General features: G+C 42.5%; 1 protein-coding gene across 4 annotated transcripts in view; it reads right to left on the bottom strand.

The window, feature by feature from the left end:
• Rap1gds1 (Rap1 GTPase-GDP dissociation stimulator 1) overlaps positions 1–18,210 on the bottom strand; it is a 113,736-nt gene extending 95,526 nt beyond the window's left edge. For 3 of the 4 annotated variants that reach the window (XM_041653195.1, XM_041653205.1, XM_041653216.1), the window contains exon 1: positions 17,864–18,210. In XM_041653195.1, coding sequence (XP_041509129.1) covers positions 17,864–17,867 — 4 coding nt within the window. In that variant the 5' untranslated portion in view covers positions 17,868–18,210. The remainder of the gene's footprint in view (positions 1–17,863) is intronic. The other variant, XM_041653214.1, reaches the window with a different exon arrangement.
• Between the last annotated feature and the right edge of the window lie 308 nt (positions 18,211–18,518).

Genomic DNA, 18,518 nt, shown 5'->3' with positions numbered 1-18,518 from the left:
TAATTCACATGTACTCGAATGTACAGATTTTAAATTACTATTAGGTGAGTTTTGATAAATGTGTTCACATAATAATTACTTAAATCAAGATGTGAGACATTTTAACACTGTCTTAGAAATGGATTCACAGTAACATTTCTTTAAGTATTGACCTGAATTTATTTAAAATGCTGAAATGTAGCATAGCTTCAGCTGCCTCTGAATCAGTGATTCCCAACTTTCCTAACGCTTTCACTTTTACATCACTGTTCATCATCAAGGAAGTCAGAGCAGGAACTCAAGCAGGGCAGAAACCTGGGGGCGGGAGCTGATGCAGAGGCCGCTGAGGAGGGCAGCTTACTGACTTGCTCCCAAATGGCTTGCTCAGCCTGCTTTCTTATAGAACCCAGGACCACCGGCCCAGAGATGGCACCAGTCCTAACAGGATGGGACCTCCCCTTTAATCACTAACTCAAAAACTGCCCCAGGCTTGCCTATAGCCTGATCTCTTGGTATCATTGTCTCAATTGAGGCTCCCTCCTCTCTGATGACTCTAGCTTGTGTCAAGTGGACGGAAAACCAGCCAGCACATGTTCCTAACACCACTGCCACCTTTCACGAGTCTCAGGATGGGAGAGGTACGTGAACAAACAAAGCAAGAGCTTACTTCCTAACAAGCCGAAAAAGTTAGTAGAAAAATCATTTCTAATTGCTATAGCTACTACAGATATTTGTCAAAATGTCAGCTAGTTTAAACACGCCACACACACCCCCACACATACAACTAAGAACTCAGAAACAATAGCTAAAAGGTATTAATTTATTATTACTTTCAGAATTATTATTGAGTCGAAGAAAAACCTTGAATATTAAGGAAGGTAGTATATATAGGGAGCCATTTTCTTTCAATTAGTTCTTATGACATTGTCCCACAGAAGCATGGTCTAACAGAAATATAAATATTAAATATGTGTGACATTGTTCCACAGAAGCAAGGTCTAACAGGAATATAAAGAAATATTAAATATGCCTCATAGGCACAAATACATGATGTGGAAAAGATGAATCTGGATAAAAATTACTATACAAAGTGCATATTGCAATACTTGGAGGACATTCAAATAGCATTTAAGAAGTAGGAATGCTATGTGTGAAGAAAAAATAAGCTATTTAATGCAAACTCTAAACTTCATAAACTGTACACTCTTTTATTAGTGCATGTATAGCCCTAGCATATAGTATACCTATTCACATGCACGAGCTTGTTCCCAATATGGCCTACCAGTGGCAGTAACACCGAAACCCTGCATCTACTCAAGACTTATCCACTTGATCAAGATTAATCTTGATCGTCAACCTGGCAGGAGTTTAAATCATTTGAACACAAGGGTGTGCCTAGAGTACATTTCCAGAAATGTCTAACTTTAGAGAGAAGACTATCATGAATGTGAGCAGCACTGTCCCATGGGCTGAGGTCTAGAACCAAATGAAAGAAAGACCAGTCAGTCAAACATAAGGCTGTGAGTTTGAGTTCCGGGCCAGCCAGGGCTATGGAGAGAGACTCTGTCTCAAAAAATAATACAAGAAGGTGGCAGGAGTGGGAATTGGATGGGGTGGGGGTGATGTTGGTGGCAGGGGTGAATGCTGGTGGAGGATTGGACAGAGGGGGTGGGGGTCATGGCAGGGGTGGGTAGGGCAGTGGCAGTGGTGGGGGAGGATGGGGTGAGCTGAACATTTGCCTTCATTCCACTCTGCCTTCTAAACTTCAGGTACAACGTGACCAGCTGCCTCCAATCCCCGCCACCCTGACTTTCCTGCAGTGATGGGCTAGAAAGTCAACCTTCATTCCTTATGCTGCTCTCTGCCAGTTATCTGAAGACAGCGAGGAGAAAGAACTGAGTCTGTTCTTTCCCCACAGGGAAAGGCTCCTCGTCCCACAGACGAGCTGTAAATACACCTCACCCATCACCTGCCTCTTGCACTGCACTCAAAGCTGACTTCATACAAAACAAGACCACGTGAATTTAGTCAACTTCTAAAACAGGACTGAATTAGAAACTTAGGTAACTTCCTAAGTTAGTAAACTGATTCAGAAAATTATTTTTGCAAAAATTCATACAATTCCAATTTTGTGGGGTTTTTTTTCCTTAGTTTTATACTTTTGTGTACATAAAGCTCTATTGGTGGATTCTTTATTGGACGGGAAATTCGAACATTTTCACATTACTCTCCCGAGTGAAAATGTAATAGAGCCTGACAACATTAATTTTTCCATTTCCTGTACTTACATATTGTTACAAATTATGACGTAAATTGCCTTGACTAAGAAATATTTTTATTATGACAAAAGTAATGACTCCAATCACTGCGGGTTGCTTCTCTTGCTATTTCAGAAAGCCGGTACAAAACTTATTGAGCAATCTTCTTTCTTATAAAAAACATTCTGAGCAATGACCCCTTCCCCTCTCTGCCCTCCCTGCCACGTTCTTCCAGGCTGTGGCTGAAGGCTTTGAGTTCCATCTACCTTAAGTAATTTTCCAACACTGAGCTACAGCCCGGGCCTCATCCATTCTGAAGTAGTGAAGAAAAACCCTGCTGTCTTACTAGAGTCGTGTTTAAGCTGAGAGTCAGCCAGTCTTCGTGATTTCAATACTAAACCTTAGTGCTTAAGAGCAGGGCACAGCTCAGTTCTATTTCACAGCCACCACGAGTTCAACAACTGTTTCCTGTTCTACACTGTCAAATATGGCTTTAGCATACAACATGAAAGAAATGACAAATTAATACATTATCTTTGTATTTAGTCACAGAACAAGTCTCAGTAAGACCCAAGCTTTAATTCTTTAAGAACTGAACAAGTAAAATATTTGGGGTGGTGTTTTCTCCACAGGCACCTAAATGAAAAGAATTACTAGAGTTCCATGTCAAACAGTGGTCAATAACCAGGATGTTATAGAAGACAATAGAGAAAAATCAATGTAGATAAGTTAATAAAGGTTGATAGCATGTTAAACTCTTTAAAAGAAAGCCAAGAACCATACTGGAACAATGCTGGTAAACACCTGCCATTACCAGATTGCTGGGAATTACTGAAATAACCTCTACACAGAGGCAAAGTTCTGGAAGACACGAAATGGTAGGAATGTGCTCGTACTTGCAAACCTCACTTCTGAGTTGTACAAACACAAAAATAAAATATCCACTTGAAACCTATCTGCCCTGCTACAGTTTCTTCCGCCTACGATACCTGCGAGACCACCTAAGACTCTCAGGATACCAGCACTCTCTAGGATTCTCCCAGAACAATGTCTCAGCAGTTTATTAGCCTGTGTTTCCCATCTAAGGTTCCATCTTATTTTTTTTTTCTTAACTCTCACACTCCACTTGGCTCCTGAAGTTAGTACACAGGTTTAGACTTAATACTGAGGCTGCGAGCATCAACTCTTCAGCATCAACTCAAGTGCCTGCTTATGATGCATTGTTGATTCCTGGTACTTAAGGTTCAAGTGTAAGCGATATCCTACCTCTAAGTTCTGCCCCAGATTCTAGGATATGTCTGTCTGACAGCAGAGGAAAACCATACAACAGATTCTGACAAAGAAAACAGAACATATGACTGGTTAAAAACACGAATACATCACATGCTTAAAACAAATGAATAAATTCTGAACAAATGATTACATCAGATATCAACTAACCTATTTGTTCTTCATATGCAGGTTCACCTTCAGCCTGACCTACAAACACCAAACTAGAGAGAGATAGGACTGAGGAGAGGGCTCAAGCCATAGATAGGAGCACGGGAACCTGAGGGTGCTTCTGTAAGTGTTGGGGATGGGGGCAGATGTAGGAGCAGATCCCTGGAGCTCTCTGGCCAGTCAGGTCAGCTCAATCAGGGACTCAAGAGTTCAATGAGACTCTCTGTCAGAAGGAAGGAAGGGAGGAAGGGAGGAAGGGAGGGAGGGAGGGAGGCAGAGGTTAGAGAAATTTTTTCCCAGTGTCAAATGCCTGGAAGTGATGGCTTTCCCAGGCATCCCCTGCTTCTCCTGGAACTCATGCAGTTCCGCACAGTAGAGTCCTTGACAGTCCACCTAACCCCCAGGTCAGGCCAGGGTTTTTGGCACTGCCTCTGCACTCCCTTACACACAGATGCTGGAGACCCTGTCTCACAGACAGAAGAACTTTGGCTTCCTGCAGAATGCTTCTCTAGCTGCAGGTTCTAGCACTGCCTCCTAGTTCCTCACCTTCGGCTGCAATGCTCTGTGCACTCAGCCCAGCACTGCCAGCCTCCTTTCCTTCAGAGTTGTGCTTTCAGGCCAGGCGACCACAGATCAGCCTTGGCCTGTGAACTCAAGTGAACTGCTACGCAGAAGGCTGCCACCAGGGACTGTAGCTTAGTGCTAGCATATACAAGTTTAGTATATGCGGGGCTCTGGATCTGACCTCACGACCAGGGAGAAAGGTCAGAACAATGAAACTTAGGTATTTCAAAAAAAAAAAATCTGCTTTCTCCTCCCTTGGATACCTTTTCTTGGCTTTCTTGGCTTTAGAGTTCCCTAGTCTACCACTGCTCAATAATTTATCATTAATATTCTATTTAATTTACTGTGTGCTGAACTGAGAAAGAAAGTAGCTCAGCTGGCACAGTTCTTTATCTCATAACGTGAGAGCGTTGAGTTCAGTCTTCAGAATCGACGTGAAAATGTTCAGCAGTTTGTAGCTCTAGAGCCAGCAGGATCTCAGCATCTCTGGCTAGCCAGTCTGACCTAATTGATGAACTCCAGACCAACGGGAAACCCTGTCTCAACGGAGGTGGACAACGGTTTTCAGGGTACTACCAGAAGTTGTCCACTGACCTCCATAAGCATATACACAAGTATGCACTACACACACACACACACACACACACACACACACCCTACCTAAAAAATTTACTGTCTGGATAATTTCCTCTATTCTTGGCATTTCTGAACCATGGTAATTACTGGAGGGAAAAAAGGTAGGGTACAGTAAAGTCAGGTCCCCTCTCTGGAGAAACTCTACAACTGCATACTAGACTCTCCCTTGTGGAGCTCTGTTTTTAACTCGTCTTTAAGGCAATACACAGAGATGCTTCCTTCTTTGCAAGGGAAGATTTATAGAATGGATAAAGATACATGTATATATTTATTGGCAGGCACCGTACATAAGCCTTTGGCGTCTTAGGTTTAGGGTTCTTCCACAGTGCACTCTTCCATGTGTAAAGAGTACCAGGCTCTTAATCACACCACCAACTGAGACAGGGGCTTAAAGAGCAAGCACTGATAGGCTCTGGGCAGGGGCTACAGAGATAGCTTAGCGGTTAGAGCACTGGCTGCTCTTCCAGTGGACTCTGGTTCAACTCCCAGGATCCACATGGTGGCTAACAACCATCTGTAGCTCCAGTTCCAGGAGATCTGACACCCTTGACCTGGCACCAGGCACACAAACATACAAGCAAACATGAAGTAAAATATTTTAAAAATGCTCTGAACAATACGCTATGTCTTCAAACTTAGATTTCATGTTTCCTGCTACAATATCTTGTAGTGAGATGTCTTGAGAGTCTGTTGAGAGTCTGTTAAGGGTTCTCAAGAATTTATTTAGGTATAAGATAGGGGTAAACACTCACTGATACAGAATGGTTTAGACACTGCTGCTGATCCAGGTGCCTCTGTCCAGTCGTTCTGTCCTGGGGTGAAGAGCAAGTCACCTCTCCACTCCAACCAACCAAGAGAGCACAGGAGCAAGAGAAGGCGAGCCCCTCTCCCTAAACTTAAAAGTTGTCACTTCTGCAGACAAGACCACGCCCTAGGATTCGTAAACCCCCAAAGTCATTGGCTATTGAAAGTATTGAAATCCCACAACAGTATCTCTCTCTCTCTCTCTCTTTCTGTGGTTCATCTTCCGATTGGACATGGACAAATACAGATCTATAAATAGCTTCTTGAGAATTGAGGAGCTATGTGAAGAAAAACTAAACATGTTATGCATAAGGCGATCAAAAATTAAGATAACATCAACTGTAGTAATAAGGGCGGTGGGGCTGCGTCCCTGGCACCCCAGCCGCCTGCTCGGCTAGCTTATGCCCCGAAATAATTACACAGACACTGTATTCTTTTAAACACTGCTTGGCCCATTCTCTTCTAGGCTAATTCTCACATATTAATTTAGCCCATTTCTAATCATCTGTGTGTAGCACCCCAAGGTGCGCTTACCGGGAAGATTCTAGCCTATGTCCATCCTGGGTCGGAGCTTCATCCCGGGAGCAGGGCATGGCGTCTCTCTCAGGCCTCTGCTCCCTAGAGGAGAGCTGTCGAGACTCTCAGCTCACTTCCTCTTCCTCCCAGTGTTCTGTTCTGTTTACTCCTCCCACCTATCCTCTAACCAATAAAATGGGCCAGGGCAGTTCCTTTATTAGCCAATGACCTTCCTCCATCAATCAACTTTCTATTTCTTTCACTATGAACTAGAGGCCCAGTCACTAAACATCACACTCAGTGCTAAAGACACAAAGATGAACACAACATAGCTCTCCCCATTTTCATAATACAGAAATCATTTTTTTTTATTTTTACTTCAAAGAGCATTCCTTTACATATCCCAGTTTACTCCGAGAAGCAGCTTGCATTAGTACTTCTCATGTATCCTTCCAGAAGCACTCTGTGCCCATGTACACAGTACACATACACACCTTCTTCTGAAGCAACCAAATGCTAAAAATGACTATTGTTAACCGCTTGTGACATGGGATGCCTTTCTGTATGCTGTGAATATGTTTTATTACCATTGGTTAACAAAGAAGCTGATTTGGCCAATAGCCAGGAAGAATAAAGCCAGGCTGGAAATCCAAGAAAAGATACAGGAAAAAAGAAGGTGGCATCAGAGAGACCCCAGCAGCCACTAGAGAAGCAAGATGTGAGGTAACGCCATGCCCATATGACACTATATAGGTTAACAGAAATGGATTAATTTAAGTTGTAAGAACTAGTTAATAATAAGTCTGAGCTAATAGGCCAAACAGTTTGCAAATAATATTAAGCCTCATAGTGGGTATTCAGAAACTGGGGCGCAGAAGAGAAACCTCCAGTTACACCCTAGCTACCTACCTATCATTATTTTGAAAGATGGCGATTACTACTGAATAAAATAATACTCTGTCATACAGTTACCAGGACTTCCCGGCAAAATTCCCTATCAAGTTATTCACAGAAAAACACAGGAAACATTTGTTTACTTCTATGATGAATTTTAGTATCAATCTGTTTCTTACTGAGGAAATGCTCCAATTATCACCATTCAACAAACACAACAAACTTACTGGTATGAACAAGAGCCATTATGTTACCTACACAGACTCTTTGAGATAGGAATGTGCACGCACACACTGCAGATTGCTTATTTTCCTTACAAAGCTCAGACTTTCTGTGTTGAGTCTTAGAGATGATGCGGGGTGACTCTGAAGCGCCCCAATGGCTGGATCTGAAACACCATCTCAACCATGCAAAGGTTCATGTGCTTACAGGTCTGAATCTGGCCAGGAAGGGCTTGAGCACTAGGACTACCTGCCTAACCCCCGACACTAACACTTCTCCACAAGGCCTCATTCACTGCCCACTACCCTGGCAGCCTTGGGCATGCAGACAGAGCAGTGTTCCAACAAACAAGCAACAGTAACTTTTATGACGGGGACAAAAAAGTCACACAGTGTAACACTCCTGCTGAGTTCTGTATTCAACAGATCAAAAACAAGTCACCGGCATATTAAGATTCTACAGGAGAAAGAGATCCTAACTCTCAAATGGGGTAGCAAGTTATAGAAAATTATGTGAGGCAGGAAATTATTATGGCCATCTTTCAAAAATATAATCTGTTATAATAACAATGTTCACTGCATGGTTATGTAAGCACAATAAACATACAAGATCAAGTTTTCCAAATGTGATTATATTTTCGGTTTTGGAAACGGATGCTCACATTCATACATCTTATGAAATAACTGCAACTTTCCTGTGAAGAAAGTATGTGAACCAAGTTGAATGCAGAAGCGGGATAACATGGCCAGAGTATGGACCAACGCTGGAATGAATCAGAGCTCTGGGCCTTCTTCTGCCCAGGCAGTTAGCACTTCATAGAGATGAATGAAACTCACTCTGAGCAGACCAGAACTGTGCAAAAACAAGGACTTTCCATAAGCTTTATGTAGACAGAAGCTCCTCAAGAATGAAAAATTTCCAACCAAATTAACCAGTTGTACTAGGTAACAACTGTCCACATGTCTAAATTTGTAATTAAAAACAAAACAAAGTAAAATGGCTAGGGACAGTCTCTGCCATAGTATCAAAAGGGATGTCTACGAGAGACTCAGCTTTTATAGGTGCTCAGCTCATAAAGGAAGTAAATTCTAGGAAAACAGTCTAGATCCTTACACAGAATAGACACATGTGTGCGCCAGAGAATGTGCACTGGGTGCTGAAATCTGGGATCTGCCACTATTTCAATTCTTGGAGTCTGTGTTTTCTCTGAGGATTCCACACTATGGTTTTATCTGTCTCTATTATTCATTGCTTTCCATTACTCTTTGTCTACAATTAGAGGACAAGCTTCTGCAGAAGTGGAGAATAACTGTGTGTACTCCTTGCTCTGTCACCTTCTGTTAGCACCTACACTGGTAATGCTGTCTTCTTCTCATTTGACTGACTGTGCTTGTACAAACCATGTCAAAGCCAGAAGCACAGCTCAGTGGACAGCTGTGAACTCTCTTGTAACTTAACATCATAATCTTCCCCAACACTGAATTTCTGCAGGTAAAAGGAAATTTATCAGTTCACATAAAATTTTTATTTGTTCTCATTATATTTTAAACCAAACCTATCTTCCAATTTTATGAGGGTCAGTTGGCATCCACATTTCTATGAAGCTACGCTCATCAACTTTCGGCTTTGCTTGCAATAATCAGTACCAAACACTTAGTGACTCTTCAAATAAGAATATTTTCCAAGACGTCCAGCAAATAGTTTTCTCCAACCTGACAAAGTCCTTGTTTCACAACACCTAAGACAGTATGCATTTCTCACTGCTTTCAAAGCCACGGTGTGTGGACGTACAATGAATCCCATTGGCTTGTTTGTTCTATTAAGAAATCCCAGCACAAGTAAAGAGAACTTATTAGTTATTTGAGATTATTTTAAATAATCTGTGTAAGACTTTTCCCGTAACTTAAAAATAACAGTGAGTCACCTAATCGTATTATCGTTCTGTAGTTCTCCTGTAGGTAACAATTTTATGTTAACTCTTAAATGTTAGGGAAGTCTTTGTAAAACATAATAAAATAATACTCCTCAGAAACAATCTAATAGCTCTATTACACTCTGATGATCCCATTATTTTCCCTAGGAAATAAAATTAATGCTCAAAGACCAAAAATAAAGGAAGGGTACGGCTGCACTTGGTCTGAGATAGTGAAGCTCTCATCAGGTGCTTCAGCTTGGAGATCCCTGTGTTACAATGTTACAATTTGTTATAGTGTGTTACAATGTTATGACTTGTTACAATTTGTCATAATGTGTTACAATGTTACAGTGTGTTACAATGTTACAATGTGTTACCGTGGGCTACAATGTTACAATGTGTTAGCATGTGTTACAATGTGTCACAGTTGCTCTGAAACAAGCTCCATTACTTTCCATTTTCAGTTCTAATCTATTCTTATTCAATAGTGACAGTATTTTTACGGCACAGATAAAATAAGTATATAAAGAGTTCAAGTAACTTGTCAAAGGTTATACTACAGATGTCATTTTTAATTTTATTTTGTTTAAGACTTATTTTATGTGTATGATGTGTTGCCTGGATGAACATATGTACCATGTCCATGGTACACACGATGGACATGGATGTGCCATGTGCATGCCTGGTTCACATAGAAGAAGTCACTGGATCCCCTATAACTGGTTATTGATGGTCATGAACCACTATGTGAATGCTGGAAACCACACTGTGTCTTCTCTAAGAGCAGGAAGTATACTTAAAACTGAGTCTTCTCTTCAAACCTCTATATTACAGCTTATGAAAAAGCCAAGAATAAATCTTTTCTTCCTCTGAATTATTCTGGTCAATTGAAAATTCAGCTCAATTATAGCTCATAACTATATATCACAGCTATGCTATTGGCTAGTTGTATGACTTAATTTTCGTAGCTTCTTAATTTTAAATTTATTAATTTTCAAAATGAAGTTCAAACATACCCCATTTTAATGCAATCAAATCTTTTGTAATTTAGAAGCAGTAATAGAAACCCCACATACTATGAATTCATATAACTTCATAAGTCAACTTTGAATAGTCAACTTTGCAGGATACAAAATATGATGAAAACTTCATAGAGTTTAACATCAATTTGATTCCTTAAATGAATCTATGATATCAGCCTTTCCCCACACAGCCTTAGTGAAGGCTTCTCCTCTCAATACTAATCAGTTGTCATGTAGGAATGCAGGTCCAGGGAAGCCACATTTGCAGACTACTTAAGAAGTCAACATTTCGCCAGGTGGTGGTGGCACACACCTTTAATCCCAGCACTGGGGAGGCAGAGACAGGTGGATCTCTATGAGTTAAGGCCAGCCTGGTCTACAAGAGCTAGTTCCAGGACAGGCTCCAAAGCTACAGAGAAACCCTGTCACAAAAGAATAAAAACAAAAACAACAACAAAAAGAAGTCACCATTTCATTTTGACCACCATGTCAAATCAAGAAGTTTATAGATAGGCTTCAATTTCTATGCTTTAACATTAGGATCAGGTAAAAGAAATACATATTGGAGAATAAACCACACAGTGAATTTTGATTTGTTCCCATGCCAGTGAACATTAGTACAATACTAATTCTCAGTACCATGGACCTAAAGCTAAATAAGAGATAGTTTATAGTTTACCGGATTACCATAGTATTCTGTAGCTAAGTTAGACTAGAAGTATTAACTTACTATATTTTCTACTTCAACAGAGTTACCTGTCAATATGAGCACACTGTAGCTTGAGGACCATCTTACCTTCTAATATTAAGCTTTCAAGAAATTTGGTATTATGCAGATTATCATGTCATTGCGTGGATAGCAAATCATAATTATACACTAACACTGTAGCTATACTAGAAAAATATAGTATACATCAATATCACCGGACTAAATATCCATCACATCCCCAATGCACAGGATAGCAATAATCAAAGAGATGATGATAACAAAATATCTCGTCACAGCAGGATTTCTTCATGAAAATTAGGATGCAAATCAAGTTAGTTTCCAAGTGGCACATTTCTTACTCAGGCAAAAAAAAAATTACTTACCCATGGTGAGTTAATTATATTGACTGCAGCAGCCAAATCTCAAGATACTTATGGAAGAATAAACAGTCTTTTAGGGTCTGGGGAGGTGCTTTATGGCAGTTTTTTCCCTAGGTATAATAGGATTCCATCCTGGGCTTTGCCCCTGGTAGCTATGGCAACTAGAAGAGAACAACACAGTGCTAGCCAGGTCTATGGTACCAGTGATGGTATTAGTGCTGTTGGGACTCCCTAGGGAGTCAGAAGTCACCTGAGATTCAGATGCCAGGAGTATAAAGGATAGAGGTTTAACTCAAAGCAGGTCCCTATGATGCCGCTTCCATGTTGTGCTGTAGCCATCATGATAGGGTGGACTTGGCAGTGATGCAGCTGTTGAGGGACAGGGAAGGAACCATGCATGCTACTGTAAGCCCTCAATCTGCAAGCCCTACAAACTCACTGGTCTGACCAAGTTGACCTTTGGCCTCTCCTGGATATCAATCTGGGGTGATTAGATAAGTCAATGCAACAGGAACAAGTTCAGCTGGCAATGTGTTTCATTTGCAAAACTCAAGACCTGAGCTTGATCACCAGCATCCTAAAAAGCAGGGCAGGAAGGGCAAGAGCTTGCAATGCCATCACAGCCAACTGGAATAATAGCAAAGTGCAACTGAAAACTAAACCAAAAGATTTTGAGGGAATTTTTCCTGGCTCATGGTAAGTTACCTGTTATCAGTTGATTTCTGTTTGTTTGCTTGTTTTGTTTTGTTTTCCCAACTACTTAAGAATTTAATGCAATAAAGCTTTTACATAGAACAATGATATGAAAGAGTATTTTCAAAGCTTAGAATATGCTAATCCTGTATAACCTGAAGCGGAGTCTAGTAAGATGTGTTACAACTAGCTGGTAAAGATACACGAGGAACACAAAGAGGCTACTTTAGTTAACTTACAAGCTATGCTTTAAAACATACACTCTTTGAAGCTGACTGTTCTTCACTAACAGGTTTTTGGGGAGAAAAGCAGTTAATCCAGTGAATCACTTGACCGTACCACAAGCAGGGAACTTAATTTGCACCCACAGATTTAACAAACCCACTGTCGATTCTGTCCATCTCTATCAAAGAAGAAACTGAAAACTCTCAACTTGCATTACCGTAAGAAAGTCTAGCGAACTGGCATTTAAATTAAAAAAAAAAAATCAGACACAGAAGATGATCTGAACAAAAAGAAACGCTCACTACAAATAGCAAAGACAGGATGGATGGATGGATGGACGGACGGACGGACGGACGGATGGATGGGAGGAAGAAAGGAACAAAGGAAGGAAGGAAGGAAGGAAGATAACTAGCCCAAACCCGTGTCTTTGAAAATTAATTTCCTTTCAGATGTGATGTTTCTTAATGCATCTCATCTCGAAGTCAATGTAAAACTGATAATGAGAAATTTACATTACAGTAAAGCCATCTGGATACTTCTTAAATCAGAAGGAGCAACTGATCTCTTTAGTGCAGTTCCTGTGTTGTCAGCCCTTAACCAAGACCTCCAAGACCTCTCTCCACATATTCACAAAACTTAACAGGTAGATTTTCCAAGCTCAAACTACAGCTGCAGCTTTTCCCAAGCTCACCAGGAGCTCCCACTGAGTTCTCAATTGGAAGCAGTTAATCTGAATGCAAATTGGGACATATCAAGAGAACAGGGAAGAAGCCTCAAAATGCCTCACATACAAGAAATATGTGCATTAAGAACATATGTAGAGCACAGGACCCTGTGATTAGTCCTCGACACATCCGAAACAAGAAAGAAACTGTACGAAACTGGCAATATCTATGCAAAAAACAAAAAAAAAACAAAAAAACAAAAAAAACAAAAAAAAAACCCTTAAGACAAAAATCATAAAACTACTTTCAAGATCTGCATTAATGGGTGAAGATCTACGATCAAGTCTGATAGGACGATAAGTTAGAACCATAATTAAGTGTGATGTAATACTTAAAAACAATTCAATCCTCACACTTTGTACTGTACAAGCTGTGTTCAATCAATGCTGCTGGGTTTTCAATCCCACTAAAGGCTGCAGATGTTTATCTTTCTTTCACCATGTATTTCTCTTTTCAGTTAGCACTCTTCACTTTGCCTCCTGGCCTGCACGTCTAAAATACTTACCATATGGCCTTTTACAGAAAAAGTCTGCCAGCCTCTCCTATGTGGCGGTGCTATTCCCAATACAGCACCACCTGAGACTGTCTCAACAGTGCAAATCTACTGGATCAGAAGCGTGGGCTGCCCGGTGCTATTCCCAACGCAGATCACCTGAGACTGTCTCAACAGTGCAAACCTACTGGATCAGAAGCGTGGGCTGCCCGGTGCTATTCCCAATACAGCATCACCTGGGACTGTCTCAGCAGTGCAAACCTACTGGATCAAAAGCATGGGCTGCCTGCCCCAGTCATTTTTTTTTAACAAGCTCGCCTAACAATTCTTATGCAAGCTAAAATTTGAAAACTACTACTTTAAAATCAAGATTTTAGAAGGTTTTATCCTCTTAGATAAATTATTTCTTTGAATTAATAAAATATGGAGTGTCACCCAATTATTTAACTGTTGAAAAGGTTTTGAAATTATATAAAGCGCATCATGATAACTGACATCAGACACTGGTGATTACCACCTTACGGTATTCTGAAGACTCCTGTTCTGGCCCATGAGGCATGTTCACTAATTTTTATAAAATTTATTAAAATCATCATTGAAAATTAATCAATAGGCACTTAGATGCGACATTAAAGTAGGTATTCATATCATGCAAATCATTACTTTTTTACTACTATTCATGTTGAAATTATTACTTCTATGTGGTGAATATACAATATAATCACGTTAGGAAATCAATAATCACTAAAAATAAATCCCAGTTATACGTTGAACTCAAATGAGTTTCAATTAACTATCATATACTGATGTCCAATGATCTGGTATATACAAAGTTGTATGTGGATAGATAGATTAGATAGATAGATAGATAGATAGATAGAGAATCTAAAGAGATATCTAAAGCCATTCTGAGAAAACGGAAAAACCAATCACGAGAGAACTCTGGAACTTACAAACATTGCTAGTGAAAACTAGTAGGCCAACTTAACCTAACCATCCCCATCATCACTATCCTTATCCTTGACTTAATTCCAGGAATTCTTCAAGCACCAATACTGCATAAGTGGCGTGCACCCAAAGAATTCTATCCCTCTGCAGTTTGAGCACAGTCCCTATCTCAGTCCAATTCAGAAAGAGCCTTGTAGGCCATTCCTTTAGACAACGCTCACAAACTTGCTTTGTTACTGAGAAACTGCCTCCAAAAAACCATCCCACACAGACAGGAATGACTGTAAGACATCGGAGATACGGGGTATATTTCAAACTTGAATTTCAAATATCAAAGTTTTATAATCAGAACAGACTTTCTACTACTGATTTTAATGATTTTTTTTCTCTCCAAAACAAACATTAAACCAAAATTTCCATTGACAGATACTACAAAAGAAAAAAAAATGCACTATCCTAAGACATAGAGACCTAAGAAAAGGGAATGTCAAAGAAGCGTGAGACACTATTGTGAAATTGCCATTATCACCAAGTGACAGCAACAGTCCCAACTCTGTGGCTTCGCATTTAACATCTACCACTCCTCAGTAACTGCTAATACGTTTTCACTTCTGTCACCCACCACTTCTGTAATGGGGCTTTTTAATCATACCCTAGAAACTTTTTCAAAATTTCCTACCTATTTTCACCTACGTCATCCCCCTCTTCCTAGTCAGCAGTCTCATTTCTACCTTTTAGGAGAGTAACTAACGAACCTCGGCTGTTCTCAGCCTGTCCTCCAATGCGGTGGGACTAGAGATGTGTGCTATTACCCGCTACTCAATACATTTACTTCCATTACCATCATTTGTGGGCCATACAGTTCCTACGATTTTAAGAACCCCGAAGTGTGACTGTCTTACTCACTGTTCTCCTCCTCACGGTACACTCCATTAGCTTGATTGTCAATCAATACTGGGTTATAATAACATATACACAAAGTAATAGCTGTGATCTGCACGGCTACATAGAAAAATGCCTTTGTTTCTTATGGAGAAAAATCATTGTCATAAAAATATCCTTTAAGGGTTCCACCTGGGGCTCAAACACGCACAAGGCCCTGGTTCAACCCCAGGACCACACACACACAAAAAATCTTTAAAATAAATACACCTTATTCTTTAAAAGACAGAGTTAAAAAGTAATTCCCATTAATTAGTGTATCTTAGGAGTTGCTATAACTTCACTGACTCAGATAAAAAAGATTATCTTCCAAGGTTTCAATGTTTTATTATTTCATATACGGCCTGACCACACAAAAACATCTTAACCACTGGAAATAGCAATACAGAAGGAAACGGCTTACTTAAGGTTGACTTCAAAACCCATACTCCCAAGACACTACAACCTTTTTTTAAAAAAAAAAAATTAAAGGCCTTACAACTAGACTTTTCTGCTCCAGCTTCATCTACACAGTGTGTCTACCAATCCATGTATTCGTTCAAGGCCTACATTTTCAAGTTCAAGAGCTGGAAGTAAATGACAGTATTAAGAATAATTTGACCAAATTTTACTGAACACCTACTATGTGAAAAGTGCTAGAAAAGATACAAAAATTAAGGTGTAAAATTCTTGAACTCAAGAGTAAATGTACAAAACATACAAATAACCCCGTTAGAGATGACGTAAGTGCCCAAATGAATCCTGAAAGGTACCCCCAAGTGCTGGGGGGGGGGGTCCGAGGAGCTTCAAAATAAAATGGGTTTCTATTTGGCTTCTTCTCATGTCTTTAATTTTAATCAAGCAAGAGCATTCAAGATGTTAAGATGATTAAATAATTTAATCTGTCTTGAGTATTTTTATTCCCTAGTTTACAACAGACCTTGGATATTTCCCCCACTAAAAAAAAAAAAAAAAAAAAAAAAAAAACATTGCTTCGATATTTTGATGGCTTAGTTAAAATGAGTTTGAACTAAATCTCACTTGGAAAAAAAAAGACTTTTTCTACACTAAACCTGTACCTGTAATTAAAAACATGCAGATTTTAATCCGTAATCTGGATTAGCATTCATTTAAAATTCGATTCCTAGACAGAGGGACTACAAATGGGATAATCCTGTTTTTACCAAAAAAAAAAAAAAAAAAGCTTTAAGTATCAGCAGTATTCAATTAGAAGAAAAACAAGTGAACATAAAATTCAGGGTTTCAGGGTCATAGTTTTTTTTTTTTCTTCTTCATTCAAACCACCACCTCCTCCTCCTCCAACTGCCTTCTTCCTACAGAACCGTCAAAAGGTCTGACTCAAAGCTCCAGGCATTAGCTCTTCCGGGAAACCCGACCACAGCACCACATCATGTGTAGATTCAGACACTTCCTTGAGGGTTCAGAATTGCCGGGGCCTACCCCTGAACAAGCGCTGAGCACGCTCCTGACGGATGAAAGGAGCACACTCCTAAATAACTTGCACAGAGGACTGGGGAAAGAACGTCCCAGTGGAGGGACGCCAAGGAAGCCACTTTGAAACAGAGGAAATTACGGCAGACAAGAGTGGAAGCAAACTGGGGAACCTGTACTGGGAAGAGGATCTGAGTTCCTACTATCAAAGGAAACTTTTCGCTCTTAATTACAGGACAGAATTATCAGGTGTTTTGGAAGTCTACACAGCTAAGCAGTATCTGATGACAATTTCAGGCTCAAATACATACCGTTTTATCAAACATTGATTGCTCTGAAATATGCAATCTCTTGAGGATTAACTCTATACAATGGAACTAGAATCAGATTATGCAGATTTAGGCAGGGGGAGCCGGGAAAGAATAACCAGTGTGTAAATTCCGTAATGTGACTGCTACTGTAGCCAGAAGCAAATCAAGAAAACCGCTCGAGCCCGGGAGCCAGCCGTGCACACCGCTGTCACCCAACACAAAATTCAACAGCTAGCGGCTCCCGCCAGCCTCGCGTGGCCCATGGTCCGTCCCCACCTCCGCCTGGGAGGCTGTCCCCTCTCGCGCTCGGCTGGAAGTCGCCCTCCCGACCAACTTGCCGGCTCGCCCCGCGCCGGTGCCGGCTGCAGGCAGGCTGCTGGGGAGAGGTCGCGCCCACGGCGGAGGAAGTTCCGCCAAGTGCTCCGGCCGGCGGTGGGAGCGAGCCTGCAGCCGCAGCGACACGGCGGCCTCCCAGCCCCGGGGACGCCCCGCGCGGCCCGGCGACCGGCAGCCGGCGTGGAGGAGGGGAGGCGCGGGTGCCGGCCGCCGACCCCACCCCGCGCGCGACCCCGCCGGCCCGGCTCCCCGCGTGCGCCCGTGCTCCCCGGGGAGGGCCGCCGCCCGGCACCCCGACGACCGACCGGTAGCCAGCCGGGAACTTTGCATGAGAAAATGCTCCACCAGCCTGCAGCACGCTAAAGGGGAAAAAGGGGGTAGAAAAAAAAATGTCAGGCTGTGACGGCGGGGAGGACTTACCCATGTTCCTCCCCAAGAGCGAGGAGCGGCAGGGCGAGGCGAAGGGTTCGCGGGCGGGCGGGCGGGCGGCGCGGCGGCGTCCTCCCTCTACCTCCGCGTCTCCCGCAGCCAGGGAGGGACCCGCGGGGGGCGGCCGCCGGGGAGGAGCAGCGGCTGCGGCTGCGGGCGGCGCGGCCGCGGCGGGGACGAGCGGCGGGGGGCGGGGCGGGGCGGGGTAGGGCGGGGCGGGCGCAGCCTGCGGCGGGCGCGGCTGCGAGCGAGCGAGCGAGGGTGAGAGCGTGCGGCCGTGCGGGCGGGCGGGCGCCGAGGCGCCGCCGAGTCCTCCCGAGCAGCGCCCTCCCGAACGCGCGGCCGAGCGCCCCGCCCTCCCCGCCGAGCATGCTCAGTGAGGCCAGCTTCGCCTCCTGCCCACGACCGGCGCGCTCTGAGCTCGCTGGGGGGCGTGGGTCTGTGCACCGGCGCCGTGCAGCTTGACTGCTGTTGCCTAGAGGGCGGAGGCCCGGCTAAAGTCACCAGGTCGTGGGGGGGGTGGGTGGGGGGCAGAGATCCCCGCACCTCCACTCCCGGCAGGCAGGAGCCTCAGCCCGGAGTGTGCAGGGCAGTGCAGCGGACGCCCCGGGCGAGCACGTGCCGGGCGGAGGAACCCGCAGATGCC

This window comes from Microtus oregoni, unplaced genomic scaffold (genome assembly GCF_018167655.1).
Source record: "Microtus oregoni isolate MIOR12 unplaced genomic scaffold, Mior012 000000F_ref0000247, whole genome shotgun sequence".
Classification (NCBI taxonomy): domain Eukaryota; kingdom Metazoa; phylum Chordata; class Mammalia; order Rodentia; family Cricetidae; genus Microtus; species Microtus oregoni.
Note: the sequence above shows the minus strand (reverse complement) of the source record. Positions and strands in the feature narration are given on the sequence as shown.